This window comes from Ochlerotatus camptorhynchus, unplaced genomic scaffold (genome assembly GCF_037179485.1).
Source record: "Ochlerotatus camptorhynchus isolate MF236.1 unplaced genomic scaffold, CSIRO-AGI_Acam_v1.1 ptg000434l, whole genome shotgun sequence".
NCBI lineage: Eukaryota > Metazoa > Arthropoda > Insecta > Diptera > Culicidae > Ochlerotatus > Ochlerotatus camptorhynchus.
This window is the reverse complement of record NW_027040920.1, coordinates 278,134-301,018: the sequence shown is the minus strand read 5'-3', so window position 1 is coordinate 301,018 and position 22,885 is coordinate 278,134. Positions and strand designations below refer to the sequence as shown.

Here is a 22,885-nt window from a genome sequence, read left to right as displayed (position 1 = left end):
CTGAACTACCTAAAGTTCTATGAAGTTTCAGGAAGATCTACGATGTTCCCAGAAGTTCTACAACATTCCCTGAACTTTTACGAAGTTTTCTGAATTCCCCAACGTCTGTTAAGACTCAGTTTTAAAAATCTGAAATATTGAACACCCTTCCCCACACCCTTGAATAAAGTAGCGGTTACTACATGTCGCTCTCGGTGAAGATTTCCCCCAAAAACACCTGGCATCCCTGGTTCGGACAGAATTTTACGCGAATCGGTACGCATGCCACCAACAACAACCGTAGCAGCGAGGAAAGAGGCACACGATCACACAGCATACCTTCTGGACCCTAGGAGGAACGTCGTCTTCTCACTGTGGTGGCTCGCATTGTATATGCGTAAGCCTGCACGCGACGAAGATCGATCTATGCTCCTCTGGGATGATGCCCATACAGACAGCGCTTCTGTTCGTAAAGCGCGACGAAGGCTAGGAAGGGTAAAAGGGTATTTTACCTTAAAAAAAATAACTATTCAAGCTTTTACACTCTCATGCTCCCGGACAGTTCCATACACTCCGAGGTGAGGTCACTGACCATGGCGCTGATTCTTTTCCGTTTCTTCTCCGATTCTTGTGGCAGCAGCCACGTGAAAAGGAGATGAACTGCTGGTGCGGTGAAGTGCAGGAATGAGGCATAGGTACCTAAAGGTTATGTAATCGGTGAGAGAGCATTTCACGAGAATGCTTATGACGTAATTTGAGATGATTACCGGGAATTAGGAATATATTGTTTCTTTTTTTTTTGCGATTACATATATGGCAAACGGTGAATAAGTAATGACTGTTTGTGAGAGATGACAAGTTCGTAACTTAAGGTAATTCCAGTCCAGGATAATGTTCCTGAATTTAACACAATCATGGGGGGTCATGAGCGTTTCATACGAAGTATTTTGATTTTTTGGCATCTAGGATGAAATATGCACCAACAAAATGTTGCCTTCTGTTTGCTGCTCATTCTTTTCTTAAACGGAAACAATACAGATGGCAGATGATAGAAATGGGGAAATTTCGGCCTAGTTACCCATTCGACCTAGTTACATAAGAGTAGCATTTCGTCCCAATGACCCATCCCATGAGGGTCATCGTCCAAACATGGCATAGTATCGCTGTTTTTTTTTAAATTTGGGATATTTTTCACTGTGTCGATTCACTACCAAATCTAAGCATGTGGCATGATTGTCATGCTAGCATTTTTAGTAGAAAACGATCCAAAGAACATTTTTCTAGAACATTTGAAAACGCTATCTTGATTATTTGCTGGTTATATTGGTTATATTTCTAATATGGCAGCGTCTTTCAGACTGTCGATCATCTCCGATTTGCAAGCTCGCTGATCTAACAAACGCCTATGGGTCATTCAATTTCAAGTCACCGACCCAGTTGTATCGACCCTCTCCGATTTAAACCAAACTTGGTGGAATAGCCTATTATAGACCAATATTGAAAAATCCAAAGTCAATCGGCCTACCCCCAGCCACTAGAGACCACCCCTTCAATAGCCAATTTCTACTTAACACCAGTTTTCAATGTTATAGGGGAAATGGATGTAATGTCGGCCTAAATGCCCCTAATTTGGGCCCATATATAAATTCAGCAATCTACTAAATTTTCAATAGCGACCAAAAATATCCATTAGTACCGTCCCAATGACGCGTTCATCTAGATAAAATTGGTAAATAGCAGATTTTTAGCGATGGGCCAAATGTTTGATCCATAGGCCAATTTTAGAGCCATTTCCCTTGTATCTCTGCAACCATTAAAGATTAAGACGGCATTGGGTACCGTTTTGGACGTACAATCGAATGGTATAAAAATAATTTGTCTCCAGTGTTGCCAACTTTGCGATTTTCGCATTTGAAAACTTAAAATGCAAGTAGTTCACAATGCCTCCACTTTTTTCAAAATCTGATGACGCCAACATGTTTTACATTTATTATTACATTATTATTACATTACATTTATTATTATTACATTCTTATAAGAATCACCTACTGAAAATAAACAACGTTTTCGATTTAGGAGATATTGAAATCGAATGTCAAAATGTTATCTGTTCTCCAGTGTTGCAAACTTTGCGTTTTTTGCAGTTGTAAACATTAAATGAAAATTTCCCAAAATGCCGTTACTTTTTTCGAATTTCAACGACGCCCAAATGAACAGGAGACTATTTTACATGTGACTCACATATAGACAGAAAACGATAGTTATCATTTGGGATGTAATGAATGTTTAAGACAACAAGTTTTAAAACAAAAGTCGTAGTACCAAATGGTTTCGTTAAAGAATGTTGTACGGAAATTGGTTTGAATGTTTTTAAATAAATTATCTTATAGAACAGTGGTGCTCAACTGAAATCATATGACGGGCCATATTGCAAGTTTCTACGAAAAGTGCGGGCAACACGCAGCACCGTTGTAAGAGGACGGTGGAATCAGCCAAGGGAGACAGGGGCAATTAAAAGATTTTTTATTTCGCGACTTTTCTTATAATTCATAGCATCAATAACAAATTAGTTTTCTAGATCTTGAAACAAATTTAGATCGCGAATCATTAAAAATATTGTTTCTATAAAACTGTAACAGATTCTATGAGCTCTCAAATTAATTTAATATTTTGATGTTGGATATCTCGAAAGATTTCCAAGGCCTCATTGAGGCTTCAGAACTTATTCAAACTACAGAACCATGAAAATTATCCGAAGGCTAATATGCTGATTGCCATGTTTAACACGGTTGAATTTTGGAAATAGAAGGTAAAAATAGTAAGAATTTTTTTTAGCAACCTTGAGCTTGAAACAAAATTGAGATCTGTCTTGAACTTGGATGAATTCACAGGAAAAAAATTAAAATGGAATTTCGATAAGAAAGGTTATTCCGAAGAGAACTCCTAGCGAATTCTGGAATGTATTCTTAAGGAACTCCGAGGATACTAGAAAGTAATTCTGAAAATAGATTGAAAGGCTTTGTGAGAAAAGCTTCGGCTGTACAATTTAGAGGTAGTTTCTGGAGAGAATTTCAAGGGGATTGTGAGAAAAGGTTCAGGAGAATTTCAAGAGAAGAACTTAAAGATAATCAAGAGGATAATTCCAAAAAATTTCCAAATTTCCACAACTCCAAATAAGTTCTGCTCAATGCTGACAAATACTTCTTAGGAACTTTGACATTAATTTTAAAAGAATTGTGATAAGAATTCGAAGGAATCTGTATCTGAAGTTAATTCGATTCCAAAGGAATCTTAAAGAGAATTTAATATTTTCTACAGCATCAAGGAGAAGTTATGTAGCAGTAGTTTTGAGTTAAATCCCAGTTGGAAGTTAAAACTCACAACATCTGAGGATAGTGTATGGGGAAGTTTTGAGGAAAATTCAACAGAATTAAAAAATATTTGAAATAGAATATAAGGAAAATTTTAAAGAAATAGTGATACAAATTAAAACAGGAATTTAACGACAAATCCGAGAGAAATTCTGACAAAATAAATAACAGGAATTCTGAAAGTAATTCTGAGGATGAAAAAGAAGAAGTTCCAAAAGAAGTCTGATATGAAATACAAACTCACTCATCATCATCATCATCATCATCATCATCATCATCATCATCATCATCATCATCATCATCATCATCATCATCATCATCATCATCATCATCATCATCATCATCATCATCATCATCATCATCATCATCATCATCATCATCATCATCATCATCATCATCATCATCATCATCATCATCATCATCATCATCATCATCATCATCATCATCATCATCATCATCATCATCATCATCATCATCATCATCATCATCATCATCATCATCATCATCATCATCATCATCATCATCATCATCATCATCATCATCATCATCATCATCATCATCATCATCATCATCATCATCATCATCATCATCATCATCATCATCATCATCATCATCATCATCATCATCATCATCATCATCATCATCATCATCATCATCATCATCATCATCATCATCATCATCATCATCATCATCATCATCATCATCATCATCATCATCATCATCATCATCATCATCATCATCATCATCATCATCATCATCATCATCATCATCATCATCATCATCATCATCATCATCATCATCATCATCATCATCATCATCATCATCATCATCATCATCATCATCATCATCATCATCATCATCATCATCATCATCATCATCATCATCATCATCATCATCATCATCATCATCATCATCATCATCATCATCAGATAAATTTACCTGAAGATGAATTGTGAATCTCATCTCGTTTATCAGCCCCATAGCAAAACGATATAGGGTAAACGCTCCTATAGTTGCGGTACGTTAGAAGTGTTAGGTTCCTATAGTTGTGTATGCAGACTCCATACACAACTATAGGAACCTAACGCTTCTAACGTACCGCAACTATAGGAGCGTTTCCCCTAGTGGTTCTCAGAAATTCGTAAAAATTGGTAGTTTTGATCCTTATCGCAAAACATTAAACCTGTATTGTTTATCATTATGGTGACTATTTACGTGTTAGGGTGTTCCATTAATAACTTTTGAACCACTGAGCCGATTTCAAAGGTCAACATATCAAATGAAAGTTAATTAAAAACACTTTCTACTAAAAATATTATAATATTCAAAAATTGAATTTGTATTGAAAAACATTGATTGTATTTGTTTTTTTTTATGGTTTCCATGGTTTGTAGACAAAGAGCGTAATATGTTTTTAATTTTTTTTTTTCTTGAAAAATTAGGCTTTTTACACAACATATCAAATAATCAGCTTAGTTTTTTTTTCGTTATTGAGTTATATTTTTTTTAAGTTATCAAGTTTTGGGTTTTCACTCAATACTCCTATGCGTCTAGACTACCATGCATCGTGACCATGTTACAATTGCTATAAATCAGTTTTTACTAAATTCTGAGAACCACTTTATCGTTTAGCTATGGAATGGCTGAATATATATATTTTTTTATGGTTTACTAATGGTATTTCGATGCTCTTTTGATCAGTATTGTGCTGGTCTCCAACGTCTGTGCCAAATTTGAACGAAGCTGGCTAGGATCTGGATTTGCGGAAGCACTTTAAAGTAAAACTGAAACTTTGAGTATTTTTTTGACGTAGGATTATGTTTTTCGGCAACATTTGGGGGTGCAATTTCAAAAAATCAAAATCATCCGCGTTACGAAATGTGGTCAGCTTTTGACCACTTATAACTCTATCAATAATGAATGGATTTTAATTCTAAACAAGCCAATCGATTGGAAATTTTTCTACAATAAATTAACACTTATCAATTTTTAATAGGTCACTATTGAAAATTGCACAAAAGTCCAACTGTTGCAATGGTGATCAAAATTATTGCCTGCAAAAAGCGGTTTCCCTAACACAGATCTCAAAATCAAATTCCATCAGAACGGTGTTTATTCAATCACCACTTGTTGTGAGTGGTGGTGTCCAGTAGTCATCATCAGTAGCAGCAAAAGCAGTGCTTTCGTTGTGTGGCATTGTACATTTGTCTCCAGTACTCAACGAAAGGCTCACCGCAAGCAGCTAGCTATCAAGAGCCCTCGATTCAGTCCGCATCGTGCTCTCTTGCCGTGCGGATCTATTTGCTTTTTGCTGAAGGAAGTGTTACTACTACCTAAAGCTACAACAAATTTAAACAGCACTTTTCAGTGCTCAACCTGTAAAAATTTTCTACCTTGTTCAACTCTTATTCCTCTTCGATCCTTGTTTGGACCCTACCCGAGGTAATCCTTCTTGGATATCGATTTGGAAAATTCCTCTTCGATCCTTCAGATTCTTATAGTAATCTGCTTGGAAGTCGATTTGGATAAAAATTTACTGCCGCCATGGCGCCTAAACGCAAAAGAAAGGGGCAAACTCTTGACCCCCCTTCTGATGAAATTAATTTGAGTAATCAATTTGATTTGCTCACGGATGATGAGAATGATCCATCATCCAAGAAAAATTCTAGTAAACTTTCCCGGCTTAATGCCAAGAAGGAAAAGATTCCCCCTATTGTGATAACCACTACCGATTTCCATGCTCTTCGCATGGAACTTTTGAATTTCGTGAAAGTTAAGTTTTCACTACAAATTGGACGTCGGGGTGAATGCCGTGTATTGGCTGAAACCTTGGACGGATTTAAATGTCTTCTCAAGTATCTTACTGAGAAGAAGCACAAATTTTTTACTTACGACACCAAAACTGAACGTGTGTTCAAGGTTGTCATGAAAGGACTGCCCAGTGGTGAATCCCTGGATCAGATCAAAGATGAACTGGCAAAATTACTTGGAGTTGTGCCACTCCAAGTAATCAAAATGAAAATGAAATCCCGTCCTGGCGATTCGCGCAACGGGATTTCTAATGATTTTTATTTAGTTCACTTCAAGTCTAGTGAACTAAACAACCTTAAGGCCTTAGAAAAAGCTAGCCTTATGCTCCATGTCCGAGTGAAGTGGGATCACTTCAGGAAGACTGGAGGAAATTTCCAAAACCTCACCCAGTGCCGTAAGTGCCAGGGATGGGGTCACGGAACTAAAAATTGCTACATGCCAGCTAAATGCATGAATTGTGGTGATTCCTCTCACGCAAAGGACGACTGTCCTGTGAAGGAAGATCCTAAGAAATTTAAATGTTCAAATTGTGGTGAAAACCACAAATCCAATTTTTGGGAATGTAAGACTCGCAAAGCGATCCTACAATCTCGTTCTAACCGTCAGGTAGGAAACGCTCCACGTTTCCGACCAGGTACAAATTCCTCTGCTGTTAACAACGGTCAGCGAGGAACAAATTCTACATTCGTACCCGTAGGTACAAATATCTCCCCTGCTTCAAATGTTTCATCTGTACCTACTCCCCTCGCTGCTAACAATGTTCAGCGAGTTAATGGAGCTACCTATGCTGCTATTGCAGCGGGTAGAAATCAAAATACTAACCAACGTTCTAATGGGAATTTTGACAATTTTGACTTAGAGAGCATTACTGCCCCCAAAATGGAATTTTTACAGAATTCATTAATTGACATGATTTCTGATATGCTTAAATCTAACTCCATGTTTGATGCTATTCAAACTGGAGTAAAATTTGCAAATAATATTGTCATGACTTTAAAATTCAGTAATGGATTTTAAAGCATTAAATATTGTAAATTGGAATGCTCGATCTCTTAAAGATAATGAAGACGAGCTATTTAACTTTTTAAGAGTTCATAACGTGCATATTGCCGTTATAACTGAAACGTTCCTTAAACCTGCCCATAAGGTTAAGAAGGACGCAAATTACTTGATTTATAGAAATGATCGTCTTGATGGACCCTGTGGTGGCGTTGCCATCATTATTCATAGACGAATCAAACATAAAATTCTTTCTTCATTTGAAACCAAAGTTTTTGAAACTTTGGGGGTTTCTGTTGAAACAAAATTTGGACAACTTACGTTTATAGCTGCCTATTTGCCATTCCAATGCGTAGGCCAGCAAAAGAATTTTCTCAAGGGTGACCTCCAGAAACTTACCCGTCATAGGTCTAAATTCTTCATTATTGGTGATTTTAATGCAAAACACCGCTCATGGAATAATGCTCAAAGCAATTCCAATGGTAATATTCTGTTTGATGATTGTTCTGCAGGTTATTACACTATTCAATATCCAAACAGCCCAACATGCTTTTCTTCTGCAAGAAATCCCTCCACTATTGATTTGGTCTTAACTGATTCATGCCAACTTTGTAGCCAATTGGTTACCCATGCTGACTTCGGTTCTGATCACCTTCCAGTAACTTTTGAAATATCCCAAGAAATAATTTGTAATCCCAACAGCTCTACTTTCAATTACCATAGAGCTGATTGGGAGCAGTATCGAACATTTATGGAATATAACTTCGATCCAAACATTCCTTTGCAAACCAAAGATGAAATTAATTATGCTCTTGAATCTCTGACTACTTCTATAGTTGAAGCAAGAGCTGCCTCAGTACCAAAATGCGAGGTTAAATTCGATTCAATTATAATAGACGATGATCTTCAGCTCTTGATCCGTCTTAAAAATGTCCGTAGGAGACAATATCAAAGAACACGCGATCCTGCCATGAAAGTTATCTGGCGGGATTTGCAAAAACAAATTAAAAAGCGATTCTCTGCCCTGAGGAACAAAACTTTTGAAAATAATATTTCTAAATTAGACCCGAGTTCCAAACCCTTTTGGAAACTCACAAAAATTTTGAAAAAACCTCAAAAGCCTATTCCAGCGCTTAAAGAAGGTGGTAAAATTTTGATCACAAATTTGGAAAAAGCTCAGAAACTTGCTAAGCAATTCGAGAGTTCCCATAATTTCAGTTTGGGTCTTACTAGTCCTATTGAGAATCAGGTTGCTCGGGATTTTCTGAATATTTTCTCTCGGGAAAATATTTTTGATGATTCCTGGGGGACTGATTTGGACGAAGTAAGGTCTATAACTAAAAAATTTCAAAATATGAAAGCTCCAGGTGATGATGGAATTTTCTATATCCTCATCAAAAAACTCCCAGAGAGTACCTTGTCTTTCTTGGTAAAATTATTTAACAGATGTTTCCATTTGGCATACTTTCCTGATAAATGGAAAAATGCAAAAGTTGTTCCAATTTTGAAGCCGGATAAAAATCCAGCTGAAGCTTCTAGCTACCGTCCAATAAGTTTGCTTTCTTCAATAAGTAAACTTTTTGAAAAGATAATTTTGAATAGAATGATGCTTCACATCAATACGAACTCAATTTTTGCAGATGAGCAGTTTGGATTTCGCCATGGGCATTCAACTACTCATCAACTCTTAAGAGTTAACAATTTAATTCGTTCAAACAAATCTGAAGGCCACTCAACTGGAGTTGCTCTTCTAGACATAGAAAAAGCATTCGACAGTGTTTGGCATGAAGGTTTGATTGCTAAATTGAAAAAGTTTAATTTTCCACTTTACATTATGAAATTAGTTCAAAATTATTTAACTGACAGAACTCTGCAGGTAAATTATCAAAATTCCAAATCTAATCGACTACCTGTTAGAGCAGGAGTTCCTCAGGGTAGCATTCTTGGGCCTATATTGTATAACATTTTCACTTCGGACCTCCCTGATTTGCCTCAGGGTTGCCACAAATCTTTGTTCGCTGATGACACAGGCATTTCCGCTAAAGGAAGAAGTCTTCGTGTTATTTGCAGCAGACTGCAGAAAAGTTTAGATATTTTCTCTTCTTATTTACAAAAATGGAAGATTTCTCCCAACGCTTCCAAAACTCAACTTATAATATTTCCACATAAGCCTAGAGCTTCCTTTTTGAAACCTAGTAGTAGTCACATAGTCACTATGAACGGAGTTCCAATTTCCTGGTCAAACCAAGTGAAATATCTTGGATTAATACTTGACCAAAAATTAACTTTTAAAGATCACATTGAGGGCATTCAAGCCAAATGTAACAAATATATTAAATGTTTGTATCCTCTTATAAACAGGAAATCCAAACTTTGCCTGACGAATAAACTTCTAATATTTAAACAAGTTTTTAGACCGGCCATGCTTTACGCTGTGCCAATATGGTCTAGTTGCTGCACTACCAGGAAAAAAGCACTTCAAAGGATTCAGAACAAAATTCTGAAAATGATTTTGAAGTTGCCTCCCTGGTACAGTACAACCGAAGTACATAGAATTTCGAATGTTGAGACTTTAGCACAAATGTCCAACAAAATAATTAATAATTTCAGGCAAAAATCGTTGCAATCCTCAATTGCAACGATTAATTCCCTTTATACTTAGATAAGATTTAGTTTTAGTTTTTAGTTTTAAGATATCAATTGTTATACTGACATGCAGGTTAAAAAACCTGTTTAAAATACTGAATTGCCAAGACATGAACAATGTAAAAACACTTAGATATATATCATAACAATTAAGGCTGGTACGTTACTGCAGTAACTGGAGCACCTAGGTTAAAATGAAATGTAATTTATTTTGAATTTGGAACAAATAAAGAGTTAAAAAAAAAAAAAAAAAAAAAAAAAAAAAGAGCCCTCGATTCACAGAAGAAGGAAGAAAAGTCCGCACTACTGATCGGATTCAGTTGCTCTTCGTGAGTTGCCGTGGGCCATCTATGCCAAGTGCGTCACCCTCGTTCCAAACAACATACAGCTCGCCAGCCTCATCCGTGTTGAACCCCCTTGATGCCACAGCGACCGCCAGGTTGGCAGCTCAGTAATACCATAGAGGTAACTCTAAGACCAGAAGGTCCCGAAGAAACGTGCTCAACTTTTTGGCTCAGCTCTGGTACTATCTTCGGTCCCAAGCTAATCGATGCACCCCTCGAAATATGGGAAAATCCACGAACCCCTCATTTTATCTGTCAAACTTTCATAGAGAACCAAAACAAACATAGTTTAGTACTAGAATTCCAACTAAAATGGGATCCGTTAATCGTTTGCTTGGGAACAATAGGCTAGTCAAGTAGTGAGCCAATTTTAAATCGATAGTTTCGTATTGATTGTTGGTAATACGGAAAGCTGACAGATTAGATGCATCGAACGATTGTTTATATTGTCAATGAGGACTGATAGAAACGTGTTCTGCTTAAAGTTGATATCTGTTATGTGCTATATTTTCTTAATATTAAATAATTTTAATTACTAGTTCATGTCCCGTAAATTCTTGTTCGATAGTGATTAATGATGAATTGATTGATTTATCTTTATTTGGGTTAATGTTGAAGTCTAGTCTAGTTAATAAGTATAAAATGAACTTGAACTTTTCTCTATTTAGCTTACAGGTTGTACCCCTTGGAATAACCTAGATTAAATGTATTCGGCTCTAGGTTCAGGGTATGGGTATGAATTGCATAACTTATTACTCGTCAGTACAATTGATTTACCATTATGTTTAGGTCCAAAACAGCAATGTAATTAGAGAGAGAGCAGAGGATTAGAACACTTAATTGGTGATTAATCGAACCCACTTGATTGTGAGTCTAAATAGAAGTTTCAGACTTAGATAACGTTCTTTTCATATATTTTAGCTTTGAAGCTACTTTAAATAAAGCATTCAATCCCAGTGTCGACTGCGACACATCACATCAATTCTAATAGCTCAGTGTTACTCAACCATCACGACAAAACGGTTCTTTTCAGGACCACATTATTTTTATGGTTGAACGTTCGCTCGCCTTGCTGTAAGCCACATCACCCCCAAAGCTCATTGATAATGTACCCTGCAACCAAATGTTTGTGGTCAAATGGGTAACAGCATCGAAGTGGTACATCAAAATTCTCGCAATGACTGAATACCACATGACCTGGTCAATTAACCAGAAACACTTCGAATTCAGGTAGATTTTTTTCCGGGACGCTAGAAAAAAGAAAAAAATCTCGAATTTATATGATTGATCGCGAATATCTCGCGATTGGAAAATTTTAGCAAGAAGTTCGTTCAATAATTTTTCGCTTTTTTATTATCAATTGAATTAACCAAAAAATCCGAGTGTTTTGTGCCTGGAAATGCGTAGTTTTTGTCAACTGAAAACGAGGCGTTTCCGTGATGGGAAAAAGTGGTTTCCCTAACACAGTCGCCGAATATTGATACCGGGCACGTAATCCTACGTCAAACGGTCGTGGCTTGGATTCAACCTCTTACTTTTTTCTACTAAAATGGGACTGAATGGATTGTATGATTTTAAACGTTTTAGCGATAATAAAAGTAAAGGCTGAGATAAGGTCCCTATACCATCAATTTAATCTGTTTATTAGGATGTTTCTACTTTAATTTGTTGTTCGATCCTCCATACCCAATTTTGGAATTTTTTCGAAGTCGTTGAAGTACATCGTCTATGCTGTGATAGAATATTATTCCTGTGTAATCTAACTATTTTACTAATATATTTAAACAGTGCGTCAACCATTGATACCTTACTAAATAATTCTGCATTAAATCTGTTCAATGTTTCCACTATCTCTTTCTAGTAGCATTTCTTTTGAAATTAATTTTCGCAACATCGACCTCATTCACCGGAGTCGCTTTGTTCTTATTCGATCAAGCAAAACCAACCCATTTACCGTTAAACCGTTCCCTTCGATCTCGAGGCGATTTCGCCGCTCAGCATTGAATTATGTTCCCTCTACTTCGTTAGGTTGCTCTTGACGTAAGCCCATATAAGCTGTTCTCCGAAGTCAGTCAAAGATTCGTTATCAAGATGTCAAAATGCCTAATTGCCTTCGGATTCTGGCTTCTTCCTTCAATCAATTCCCCCCTATCTCGCTCTTCGCACGCCCGCCTCAAAGAACCGTCCTCCCATCCATTGCATTGCATTGGGAGGTCATCGAACCTGGAAGCGCAAAGAAAGTGCTCCACTGACTTGGCGGCGCGCGGTTCCAAGTTCCCGCTCTTTGCGCGCACACGTATGTACGGAGGTACCTACCAATCTATACAGGAGGTTCAATGACATTTTCCCACGATTCCGTTTTTCGCCCGTTTCAATGCACGACGACCGACGACGACGTCCCACATGTGTGCAAGTATGAATATGCAACAAACTCGTCGTGTGTATTGCTGTTGATGTTGTTGCACTTCTTATCAGTGACCGTGATTTTTAAACTTTGCTGCCCGATTGTGTTGTGGTAGGCAAGCAGGCAGGCAGAACCTCAAAAAAAACCCTACACAAAAGAAGAATGATAAATAATAGCAACATTCGTCTTTCCACTTCCACGTTCGAAACCAGAAACTGATTAAAATTCATTAAAACGAAAATAAACGGGTGCGATAATGGGGCTGTCTCTACCGTCTTCTGCTGTCAGCGTAATTCTCAATCGAATGTACAAACATGGACACACGTACCCGGCACGGGGAATGAATTATGTAATGAGATGTGAAATATCGTAAAAAGACGTGACGAGCGAGAATTGCGGAGGAAAATGGGCAAAACAATGCTGAAAAGAACTTGTTTGGAGGAATCGAATGGAACGAAAGAAGAGAAGCAAGAAGGTTGATGGAATAAAATGCCACAAAAAAAGTTTTAAAGATGACCAAAAAGCACCGAACAGAAAACGATCAAACGAAGAAAAAAAATCACGGCAGAACGGAGGTTGTGACCGCGCGTGTTTGTGGAATGTGCGCATTTATTAACAGAGAAAGGAACGATAAAACATTTGGGAGAATGGATGTCAGTTGGTGTAACTTAGTAACTTAAGTATCCTGAGCACCTTAAGTGATGCAGAGCGTCAACGTGAAAGACTGCTTTCTTTTGCTTTGACCTGGGCCCAGGTAAAATCCCTGTCGATTTGCTTGCCACCATGAGCTCCTGGGTCTGCCTCTGCTGTGATGTCCTGCCGAGTTCCAATGCAATCCAGCGCTTGCTTGCAGATTTCGTTTTCGCCCCTTCGTAGTGTGTGGCTGGTACAACACCACTTACGTTCTTTTTTTTCTTGATTTGTTTTCCGTCGATCTTGTTTTCCGTACTGAGAACCAATGCTACCGACCAGGGCTGTCTTGATGTCAGTGATGAAAAATATTGTCTTAAGCGAACCCCACACGTATCAATATATTGGCGCGAAGGGGAATTATTGACGATAATATTGATGATGTGAATACAAAAATATTGTCAATATCGATATATTAACGTCAATATAGAATGTATTGACAATACGATTATTGTCACTAAAAGCAATCGTGTAGGGTCCACTTTACTACTATCTTCGTCGCACTCCAAACAGCGCATGACAAATTCCGTATAAAGACAGTCCTCTTTCATTTACGTCGTGAAAAAAAACTATCTCAGTACGTTCTCCCTCTCTTAGTTCTGTCGGTTACTCGGAGAGGATTAAAAACTGCACGGTTTTAGTCAGCCGATCCGTATTGTTTGACAAAAAAAAAGATGAAAGCAATAACTTAAAATGGGTGCAAAACGGATTCGAATCACCAACGTTGTGATTATCAGGCTTGTATCTTCACTAGAGTGTTTCAAAATAGGTCAAATCTGGGATTTCAAACGCTACCCTCTGGAATGGTAGTTTTGGGGGTCAGAATCACCCTGCCAAAATTTGAAGTCATTTGGTTCACGGGAACCCCTCGCTCAAACGGCTTGAAGTTTGTATGGGGAAAATCGACAAAATGTATGGGGGAGCGAGCCACTTTCACATTCGCGGCTCTAGGTGGCGCTGTAGTGGGTCGATTTTCTTTGCGTACAAAATGTAGCACCTTTGGAGTATTGGAAACATCTTGGCTGAAGACCGGATGTGAATCCGAGTTACCCCCGAAAAGTTATTAGCGTTTCAAACGAACACCACCTGCTTTACTTCTGGGGAGGGCCTAACGCGCTTGTGCAGTTTTTATTTTTACGAACAGGTATACGAATAGCAATGTTTGCATAGATATAACTTTTTTGTTTAACCATGAAATTGGTTGAAATTTTCACAGTGAGTAGAAAAATGTTCGAAATTATGGTCTACTAAAAATTGGAACAGATTGGCCAAGTGGTTCCGGTTTTATTCCGGGTTTAAGAGAGACCATCGGGGGGAGAAAAGGTACCAGTCGTCTAGAACAAGGTGGTGCTGAAAATCCACAGCAGCAGGCATCTATGGGTAGTGCTGATTAATATTTTAACAAAATCAACCCATACCCTGGTTCTAAATACTGAGCGTCCACCGGAAGGCCTTCTGATGACCCGGATCAACCTTAATCTGGATTATTATGTATTTTTGATCAAAGTAGGCCTTGATTATTCACTGCAACTATATGAAATGTAGTAAATTAATGATTTTAGATATATAAGCGTTTCAATGGCTCCGAGTGGTCACCAGATGATCCGCCGGAAGATCCGAAACATCCGTAAAATTTAGTGCTACATAAATTCGATCAAACTAAACGGCGCCGGTGGTGTAGTGGTAAGCGTGATTACCTCTCACCCCAGCAGGCCTGGGTTCAATACCAGTCGGCGCCGCCGGAATGTTCTGAGGCATAACATCTCTGATCACGCCTTCCTTCGGATGGGAAGTAAAGCCGTTGGTCCCCGGTTCATGAGTTGATGGGTCGATAGGTAGGGTCCAGGTGTGGGAGCTGCCTTCCTGGCACGTCGGTAGCATTGGTGCTCAGCACGGAAAACAAGGTCGACGGAAAAAACAAACCAAAGGAAAAAAAAAATTCGATCAAAGTAGGCCTTGATTTTTCTCTGCAACAATGAGAAATGTTGTAAAATGGTGATTTTTTATGTGTTAGCTGTTCAATGGCTCCGAGTTATCACCAGATGGTCCGCTGGTAGATACGGAACATCCGTAAAATTGATTGCTGTATAAATTTGATCAAAGTAGGCCTTGATTTTCCTCCGCAATTATATGGAATACAGTAAAATCATAGAGGTAACTCTAAGACCACTGGGTCCCGAAGAAAATCATTATTATTTTTGGCTCACTCAGTACCAGAACAACGGTCCCAAGCAGTCCCAAGCTATTTCACTCACCCCTGCATGTTCTGCATGAATCCACACACCCCTGATGTTATCTGTCAAACTTTCATAGCGAATCAAAACAAACATAGTGTAGTAATAGAATTTCAACTAGAATAGGGTACGTTAATCGTTTGCTTGGGACCAATAGGCTACTAAAGTGGTGAGCCAATTTAAAATCGTTAGTTTCGTATTGATTGTTGGTAAAATGGTGATTTCTGAAATATTAGCTGGTCATTGGCTCCAAATGGTCACCAGATGACCCACCGAAAGATCTGGAACATCCGTAAAATTGGTTGCTACGTAAATTTCATCAAAGTATGCCTTGATTTTTCATTGCAACTGTATATAATGTAGTACAATTATCATTTTTTATATATTAGCTGTTCACTGGCTCCTAGTGGCTCACTGAAAGATCCGGAACATCCGTAAAATGTATTGCTGAGTATAAATAAAATGGTGATTTTTGTTATATTAGCTGTTCAATTGTTCCGAGTGGTCACGACATAACCCGCTGGAATATTCGGAAAATCTGATAAATTTATTACTGTGTAAATGTGATCAAAGTAGGCCTTGATTTTACTCTGCAACTATGTGGAGTGTAGTAAAATGGTGATTTTAGATACATTAGCTGTTCAATGGCTCTGAGTAGTCACCAGATGGTCCGTGAGAAGATCCGGAACATCCGTAAAATTGATTTATGTGTAAATTTTATCAAAGCAGGCCTTGCTTGCTCCCTGCAACTAAATGGAATGTAGTAAAATGGTGATTTTTTATATATTCACTGCCCGCATAAACAATAACCATAAGATGCGCCTAACCACCAATTCGGGATATCATCCTAATTTTATGTGGTATGGTCGCACCATCTAAGATATCGTCAGTATATGGTACACGTTTATTAGGGTGGTACGATTTTTTTTTGATTTTTTGGCCCAATGTCACCTCCACTTACGGTATCACTGAAACACTTACCAAACAAAATCTTAGACTATCCCCCCATTTAGTTTAAGGGTACGCTACTTACGTTCTTGAATGCCATCGACGATGGAGCGCAGTATTCCCAACCGGTGGAAACAAATGATTTTAAATCGGCTAGCCTATTGGTCCCAAGCAAATCGATTAACGTACCCCATTCTAGTCTAAATTCTAGTACTACGCAATGTTTGTTTTGATTCGCTATGAAAGTTTGACAGATAAAATGAGGGGTTATTGGTTTTTCCTATGTTTCGAGGGGTGAATCGATTAGCTTGGGATCGAAGAGAGTACCAGAGGTGAGCCAAAAAGTTGAGCACGTTTCTTCGGGACCTTCTAGTTTTAGAGTTACCTCTATGGTATTCTCGCGTCACTTTTCAAATAGACCAATGTAACATATCCACCATTTTGAGAAAAGCAAAGTTGAAGTTGGACAGATTATTATTTTAACTGTTTAGAAACACTACATTTTGCGATACTATTTTTACCGAAGTCAGTGAATAATAACGCTGAAAATTCAGTAGAAACTTTAGAATCACAATTTTAATATGAATTTTATGCTACAATATAGAAAAAAAAAACACATAGGACGTTTGACTGGTCAAGTTGTATATCGGACATGTTACATTGGACGATTTTTCTCAATGATATAATCAATGAGTGTTACATTGGACGTTTTGTTCTACATGATACTAGATTCCCTTGCACAGATTTCAGAGTAGAGTACTTAACTTTAGATTGGCCCCGCTTTTAGGAAATTAGCACCAATCATGTTAGGCAGTCCGAATGACCGAAGTAATAACCATGTATCCATCATTTCAAACTGTACATTGGACATTTTTGACCTATGATAATAAATAAAAGTAAAATTTGATGGGAGCTTTTGTATCACACAGAGGAATAGTTTGTATCGCTTAACTCGATTTGTTAACACTTGTTACTTAGGACCTTTTGAAAAGTGACGCGAGTATTCAATATCCAGTTGTGAGGACAGCAGGCACGAATTATATTGAGTTCTCCAAGCAGGATCTCACGAACACTACACTAACAATATAATTTTACACACACTACACGGAAAGACGAAACAACTCAAAATTAAGTCATTTGTACTCATCTTGACAGCTAAGTGCAACCACTCAAAATTGAGTTCTTTGCAAAGTATCCAATTTTAAGTATTTTGCATAGACATCGTTTTGAGTCAAATTCAACTGTTTCATTAAGAGTGAATGTTCGGTAAAATCTACTCAAAACCGGGTTTCCATTTTAATAAATTATACTGGAAATTTGATTCTTCAAATATTTATTTTGAATTCTTAAAATGAGCATTATAATCAACAAATTTATTATTATTATTCGTATGAAACAGTTTAACAATTTTCAACTAATCAAACAATATTATTCTTCATTCCAATTAAATGCGGCCGTCCAGAACTTGGCGTGGAGTATTCAGTTTTTGAGTTCTTCTCAGACAAGCATTCCGGTTTGAAACGGAACGCAACGATGTCCAATCACAACCGGTCAGCTGAATCTGTTATCAGTCCAACCTGCAAGTGAACTTCAAAGGCTGGCTATTCGTCTCCATGGCCTCGTTGGCTTGCTCGGTCGTCTTCTTGATGTTTTAGATTCTGAAAAGTTTTTAATTGAAGACATTTACAGAGTGTTTATATAAGCATTATATTTAAACATAATGTGTAGTGAAATCATGTTGCTGGCCAACACCGACAGATTTTCTGATGAAAATGGTACCTTTCTTTTGGCAAACTGATGATCCCATATCCTTATGAGACAACCCAAAGGACGTTGGAATCGTATTGATTTCCATCTGTTGGTCCCCATGTGCAGATGTCCGTTTTTGGTTCTCATGATGGTCCTTCGCAGCGGAAAACTTCTATTCCCAAAACTGCTCATCTGAATATCATAGCCCGTGTCGAATCATGCCTAAAATAAATGAAAATTCCTTTCATGTTCAATGCCTTCAAGTTCTCATGGATGACGCAAACTTACCACATCGAATAGTCCGTTGGTTCCGAGGTTGGTCCAATTGGTTAATAGTCATCACCTCAAGAATCCTGAGCCCATCCAGTGGATGAGAAATTCACAAAACTGTTACTTCCAACAGACGACAAAACCAGAATAAAATAAATATGGCGCAGGCTACGATTTTTCATCCAAAATTAAGTGCAATCGCAACACTTGATTTTGGATACTTTCATAGCGCGGAAGACAAAACAACTCAAAATCTAGATACAATGTACTCAAAAATAAGAACTCCCTCAAGACTACTGGTTGAGTACAATTCATAAAAAGTAAGAGTTTTGGGTGTACTTCAGGATTAACTTAAAAGTACTCATCAATGAGAACAAATTTTCATCCAAAACTGTGGTGATAACGGAGTACTGATTTTTAAGTACTTTATATCTCGGTTTTGAGTTGTTTCGTCTTTCCGTGTAGCGTATACTGTCATGTGCACGGTAAGAATCAAACATCCATTTATGAGTAAAGGTGAACCCATTGTCAATAAAAGTGGCACTACTAATTAATGAGTAATTTATTATGCCAATTTGTAACGCTGTGCGTTTGTTTTCAATTGAGTTGGCGGTAAAGATTGTGGAAAAGAATGGAATTTGTAAATATTAGGGATGAGTTGTATAAGTTGTAAATATTAGGTAACGTGTGTTGTCATATAGGTTGTAATCTTGTGCGAAGAAGCTGGTTTGTGTCTAAGCTATGTTTTACATTTAGCTTTGTATATACATTTGTAAGGTTTTATAGCAAGCTAGCGTTTAATATGGAACAATAAATAAGATGGCTAAAGAGGAGAATTGCTAAATACGCGAAAGAGATAGTATTCAAATGAACACATAAATAAGATGGCTAATCGACATATGTTTTCGCGCCATATCCGATCCTTTTATCTTGAAGAAAACCTGTGGTTTCTTGGGGAACAAAACTTCTAATCTCGTGCATTTCGCTAACGAATCGGCTGGAAATCAGATGTGTGTGACGCGGTTTTTAAGTTCGTAAAGTGGACTCTGTGAAAGTAATCTACGTACTCTAAGGTTAATTGTACTGTTCAAAGTAGTTGCGTCGCAGACATCTGCGTTTTTAGTGTTTTATCGTACAAAAAGCTCGTTCAACGGGCTTTTTTTGTACGGGCTGGATTTTGACGAGTTCGGCAGTCATAATCGCCGGAACTTTGGCTTCGTGGCGTCATCAAAGCCACATTTTTCGTCCGGGAAGGACGGATCAGACCCGTGTGCACAGCGAAGGCCCGCCTCTCGTAGGTAGTCAAACGGAGGAGAGTGAAGACGCTAAATTTCTGCTTAGCGAATTGTTTCCCGACGGTCGCCAAAAGCCGTCGGTAAGGTCCCCATCCCGTTACAACCCCGGGGACCGTGACATTCGAGAGCTCGGACCGTAGGAGTACGAAGCCAATCGCGTAGCTCGGTTCGGATTTCAACCAAAGAGGAGAAGATTTCATTCCATCTCGGGCGGTCAAAGCGGAAACACAGTACGCGAAGCCGTGCGACGGTACGTTGGTCTCTCTCTTCCGCGGAGCAAATCTCCCGGGAAAAGCTCGACTCCGTCGATGCTCAGCTCTCTAGAAAGAAAATCGGAAGCCTTCCGTCCAGCCGCCACTACCTCCGCACCTCTAATTTCGGCCATACCGCACACGGGTCACTTTTCGTCGCTGCACGCCATTTCCGCAGCTAGATCGGCGCCATTCCGAGACCGCCGCCATCATCACAGGTCATTGGAAGGTCGACAGTCGCCATCGCTAGGACTTTGGTAAGGTCTCCGGCCGCCATTATCGCTCCATCCGTCGCCATCACCGCTTCATCCGTCGCCGTTGCATCGCATCGCATCGCATCTCACGGAACCTAAATCCTGCGCAGGTATGTCCGTATTCTTGTTTTCATGGCCATGAATTTAGTTTTTCCGTTGTTATCGGGTTTGTCCAACACAACACGAATGTAATTATCAAATACGTGAATATAGTTTGAATTGGTTGTTTTTTGTTGTAAAGTCTATAGTTTTCCTTCATACCGTTGCGTCTCTTAGCTGGTTTCACACGTCACTGTGTATTCCATTCGTAAGATCTCTCTCTATTCACACATATTTGTTTTTAACCCGATTCGTTGTGTTTATGCTGATAGAGCTTAGCATTTTGGATCCTTTCGGGGTTGCAGGTTTTTCGTGATAAAAGGAAGTGCGGATAAAAGTGTTCATTTGATCTCAGGCGTTAGCGAAAATTCGGGGCTGATTCGTTGAGGGACTTCGAGAATCGTACCTTAGGGAGTCCTCTGAGATTTAGTCTCAAAGTGTCGGGCAAGTTTAACACGACCGGTGGTCTCTCTTCGTGAGAGTGGCGCTTAAGCCACCGTGTTTACAATTATCTCAGGAAGTTTTCCCGCACGGTTACAAATTAAGTAGTAGCTGTTAGCTACTGTTAGCAGAAACTCATTGTTGTTAAAATAATTTACTCATTAATGAGTAAAGCCACTTTTATTAAAAATGGCTTAAATTTTACTCATAAAAGGGTATTTGACTGTTACCGTGCAAGCGTAGGGTTTGTTTTCGTTTTGTTGTTTATTTTTACTTTAGAATGACAGTTCTTACAGCAAACAAAAAATTTCTCACAGAGCTAACAAAAAATTTCATCTCACTAACACACGCAAATAGCACCAATACGAACCCACCTGGAGAGGACTATACCGCAGGCACTGATACGCGCCATGTCTCGCTGGTGTACAAGGTGATTCAGAATAACTGTCATCGATTTCACTGTTATATAGAATTTACAGATCGATGTACGGGTATACCACATACAATTTCAAATTGAATTGAACGTTGAAATCTGTGCTAGGGAAATCGCTTTTCGCAGGCAATCGGTGATAATTTTAATTATCATAGCAACAGTTGCACATTCGTGCAATTTTCAATAGTGGCATTTTGAAAAATGATAAAGTAATTTTAACAGATGCGTAGGAATATTTCTGATCGACTGGTGATTAAATTATTGAAATTTACCCAGGGGCAGCTGAGTTATTAACGTTCCAAATCTTTCGTAATTTTGTTACATGTTCCATTTCCGGTTTTCACAAAGTGTAGAAATCAAAGACGTAGTCCTATGTCAAAAACCTATCGATCTATCGTACCGTATAAAGAATATCAAATTGTTGAGATATTTTTTCCCCAAACTCGGCTTACGGATTCTAAATTCTGCACAACGTATTGAAACGCCATTGAATTCACTTCGGCCTATCGGATGAAGATGTAAAATGATTCGGTCGGAGTGCTTCTTTTGTTTTTGAGAATAATGGGTGCAAACATTCATATCACGCGTTCTTATTGACTTCGTTTGGTAGGCCCAAAATGGGCGATTAGGCTTAAGTAGTTCTTTAACCTTTTATATAAATTTTCCTGAAAAGTGTTTTCGTAATAATGGTAAGTTTAGTTAATGTTTATCGCATTCAATTGTAAATGGAATTATAAGCTTATGTTAACACGCATTTTGAAGATCTCCTCACTCCCAGACATCCACAATCAGCTGCGCTATCAATCCGAGCAAAATTTAGTGACATTCTTTATCAAATCAAATTAATGTGCCATAAGCATAAAACGTGGTACTCCTACTCACCTTCAACCCGCAGCTCATCCACACTGGATTCCGGCGATTCAACGCTACCACCACCACCACAACCACCGGTTACCAAGAACAGTGGTGAAGCCGCTGCCGTCGAATCCTCTTCCGGCGATCCCAAGCTGCAAGTGGACGAAACTTCCCCCACAGTGTTGGCGCATTTCATACTTCTCACAGATTCTTCCTTGCCACCGCTATTCGTGTTGACACTGAAAACAAGGAAAAGGCACACTTCCAGGATCTTGCACTCCCCAGCATTCGAGACAAAGGAAACGTTGACCTATTTTCAGCTGATTGAGCTGGGGTGGAGAAACCAGCGGCGCTGCAGGGTGGAAATGTGCAATTTGTGCAATCGATGAAAATAGGTCAACCCGGGACTGATGGTGACTATCGAAAGCGGAACGGAAGAATAAGGATTCTATATGGGAATTTTCCGAGCGATACCTTTCGCAGCTGTCGGAAATGTTGGACGATACGAGCGATTCCATGCGGAAACCGGCTTAATTTGCATAAAAATGGCTATTATCACACGCGATCGATGTGGCCTCGGATCACAAAATGACACAATTCGATTTTTCGCACAATCATTTGCACTTAATTTTCACATCCTACATTTATTGCTCATGATGCCATTTCTTTAACACGACAAGTGGATTGCTTCTGACTTAGGCGGACATTCCGAAAGACATATCCTGCACAATAATACGGAAAAAATCACCGAAATACACACATCGGACACTGAAAATTTCAACCCGCAATCATAAAATCGCTCCGCTTTGAAA

At 38.5% G+C, this 22,885-nt stretch overlaps 1 protein-coding gene across 1 annotated transcript in view; it reads right to left on the bottom strand.

Annotated features, from left to right (window-relative positions):
- The window catches only part of Eip78C (Ecdysone-induced protein 78C), a 111,354-nt gene extending 88,469 nt beyond the window's left edge, over nt 1-22,885 (bottom strand). The window contains exons 1-2 of the mRNA XM_065234637.1: nt 22,548-22,885; nt 22,101-22,312 (exon numbers count right to left, since the gene is read on the bottom strand). Coding sequence (XP_065090709.1) covers nt 22,101-22,312; nt 22,548-22,591 — 256 coding nt within the window. The 5' untranslated portion in view covers nt 22,592-22,885. The remainder of the gene's footprint in view (nt 1-22,100; nt 22,313-22,547) is intronic.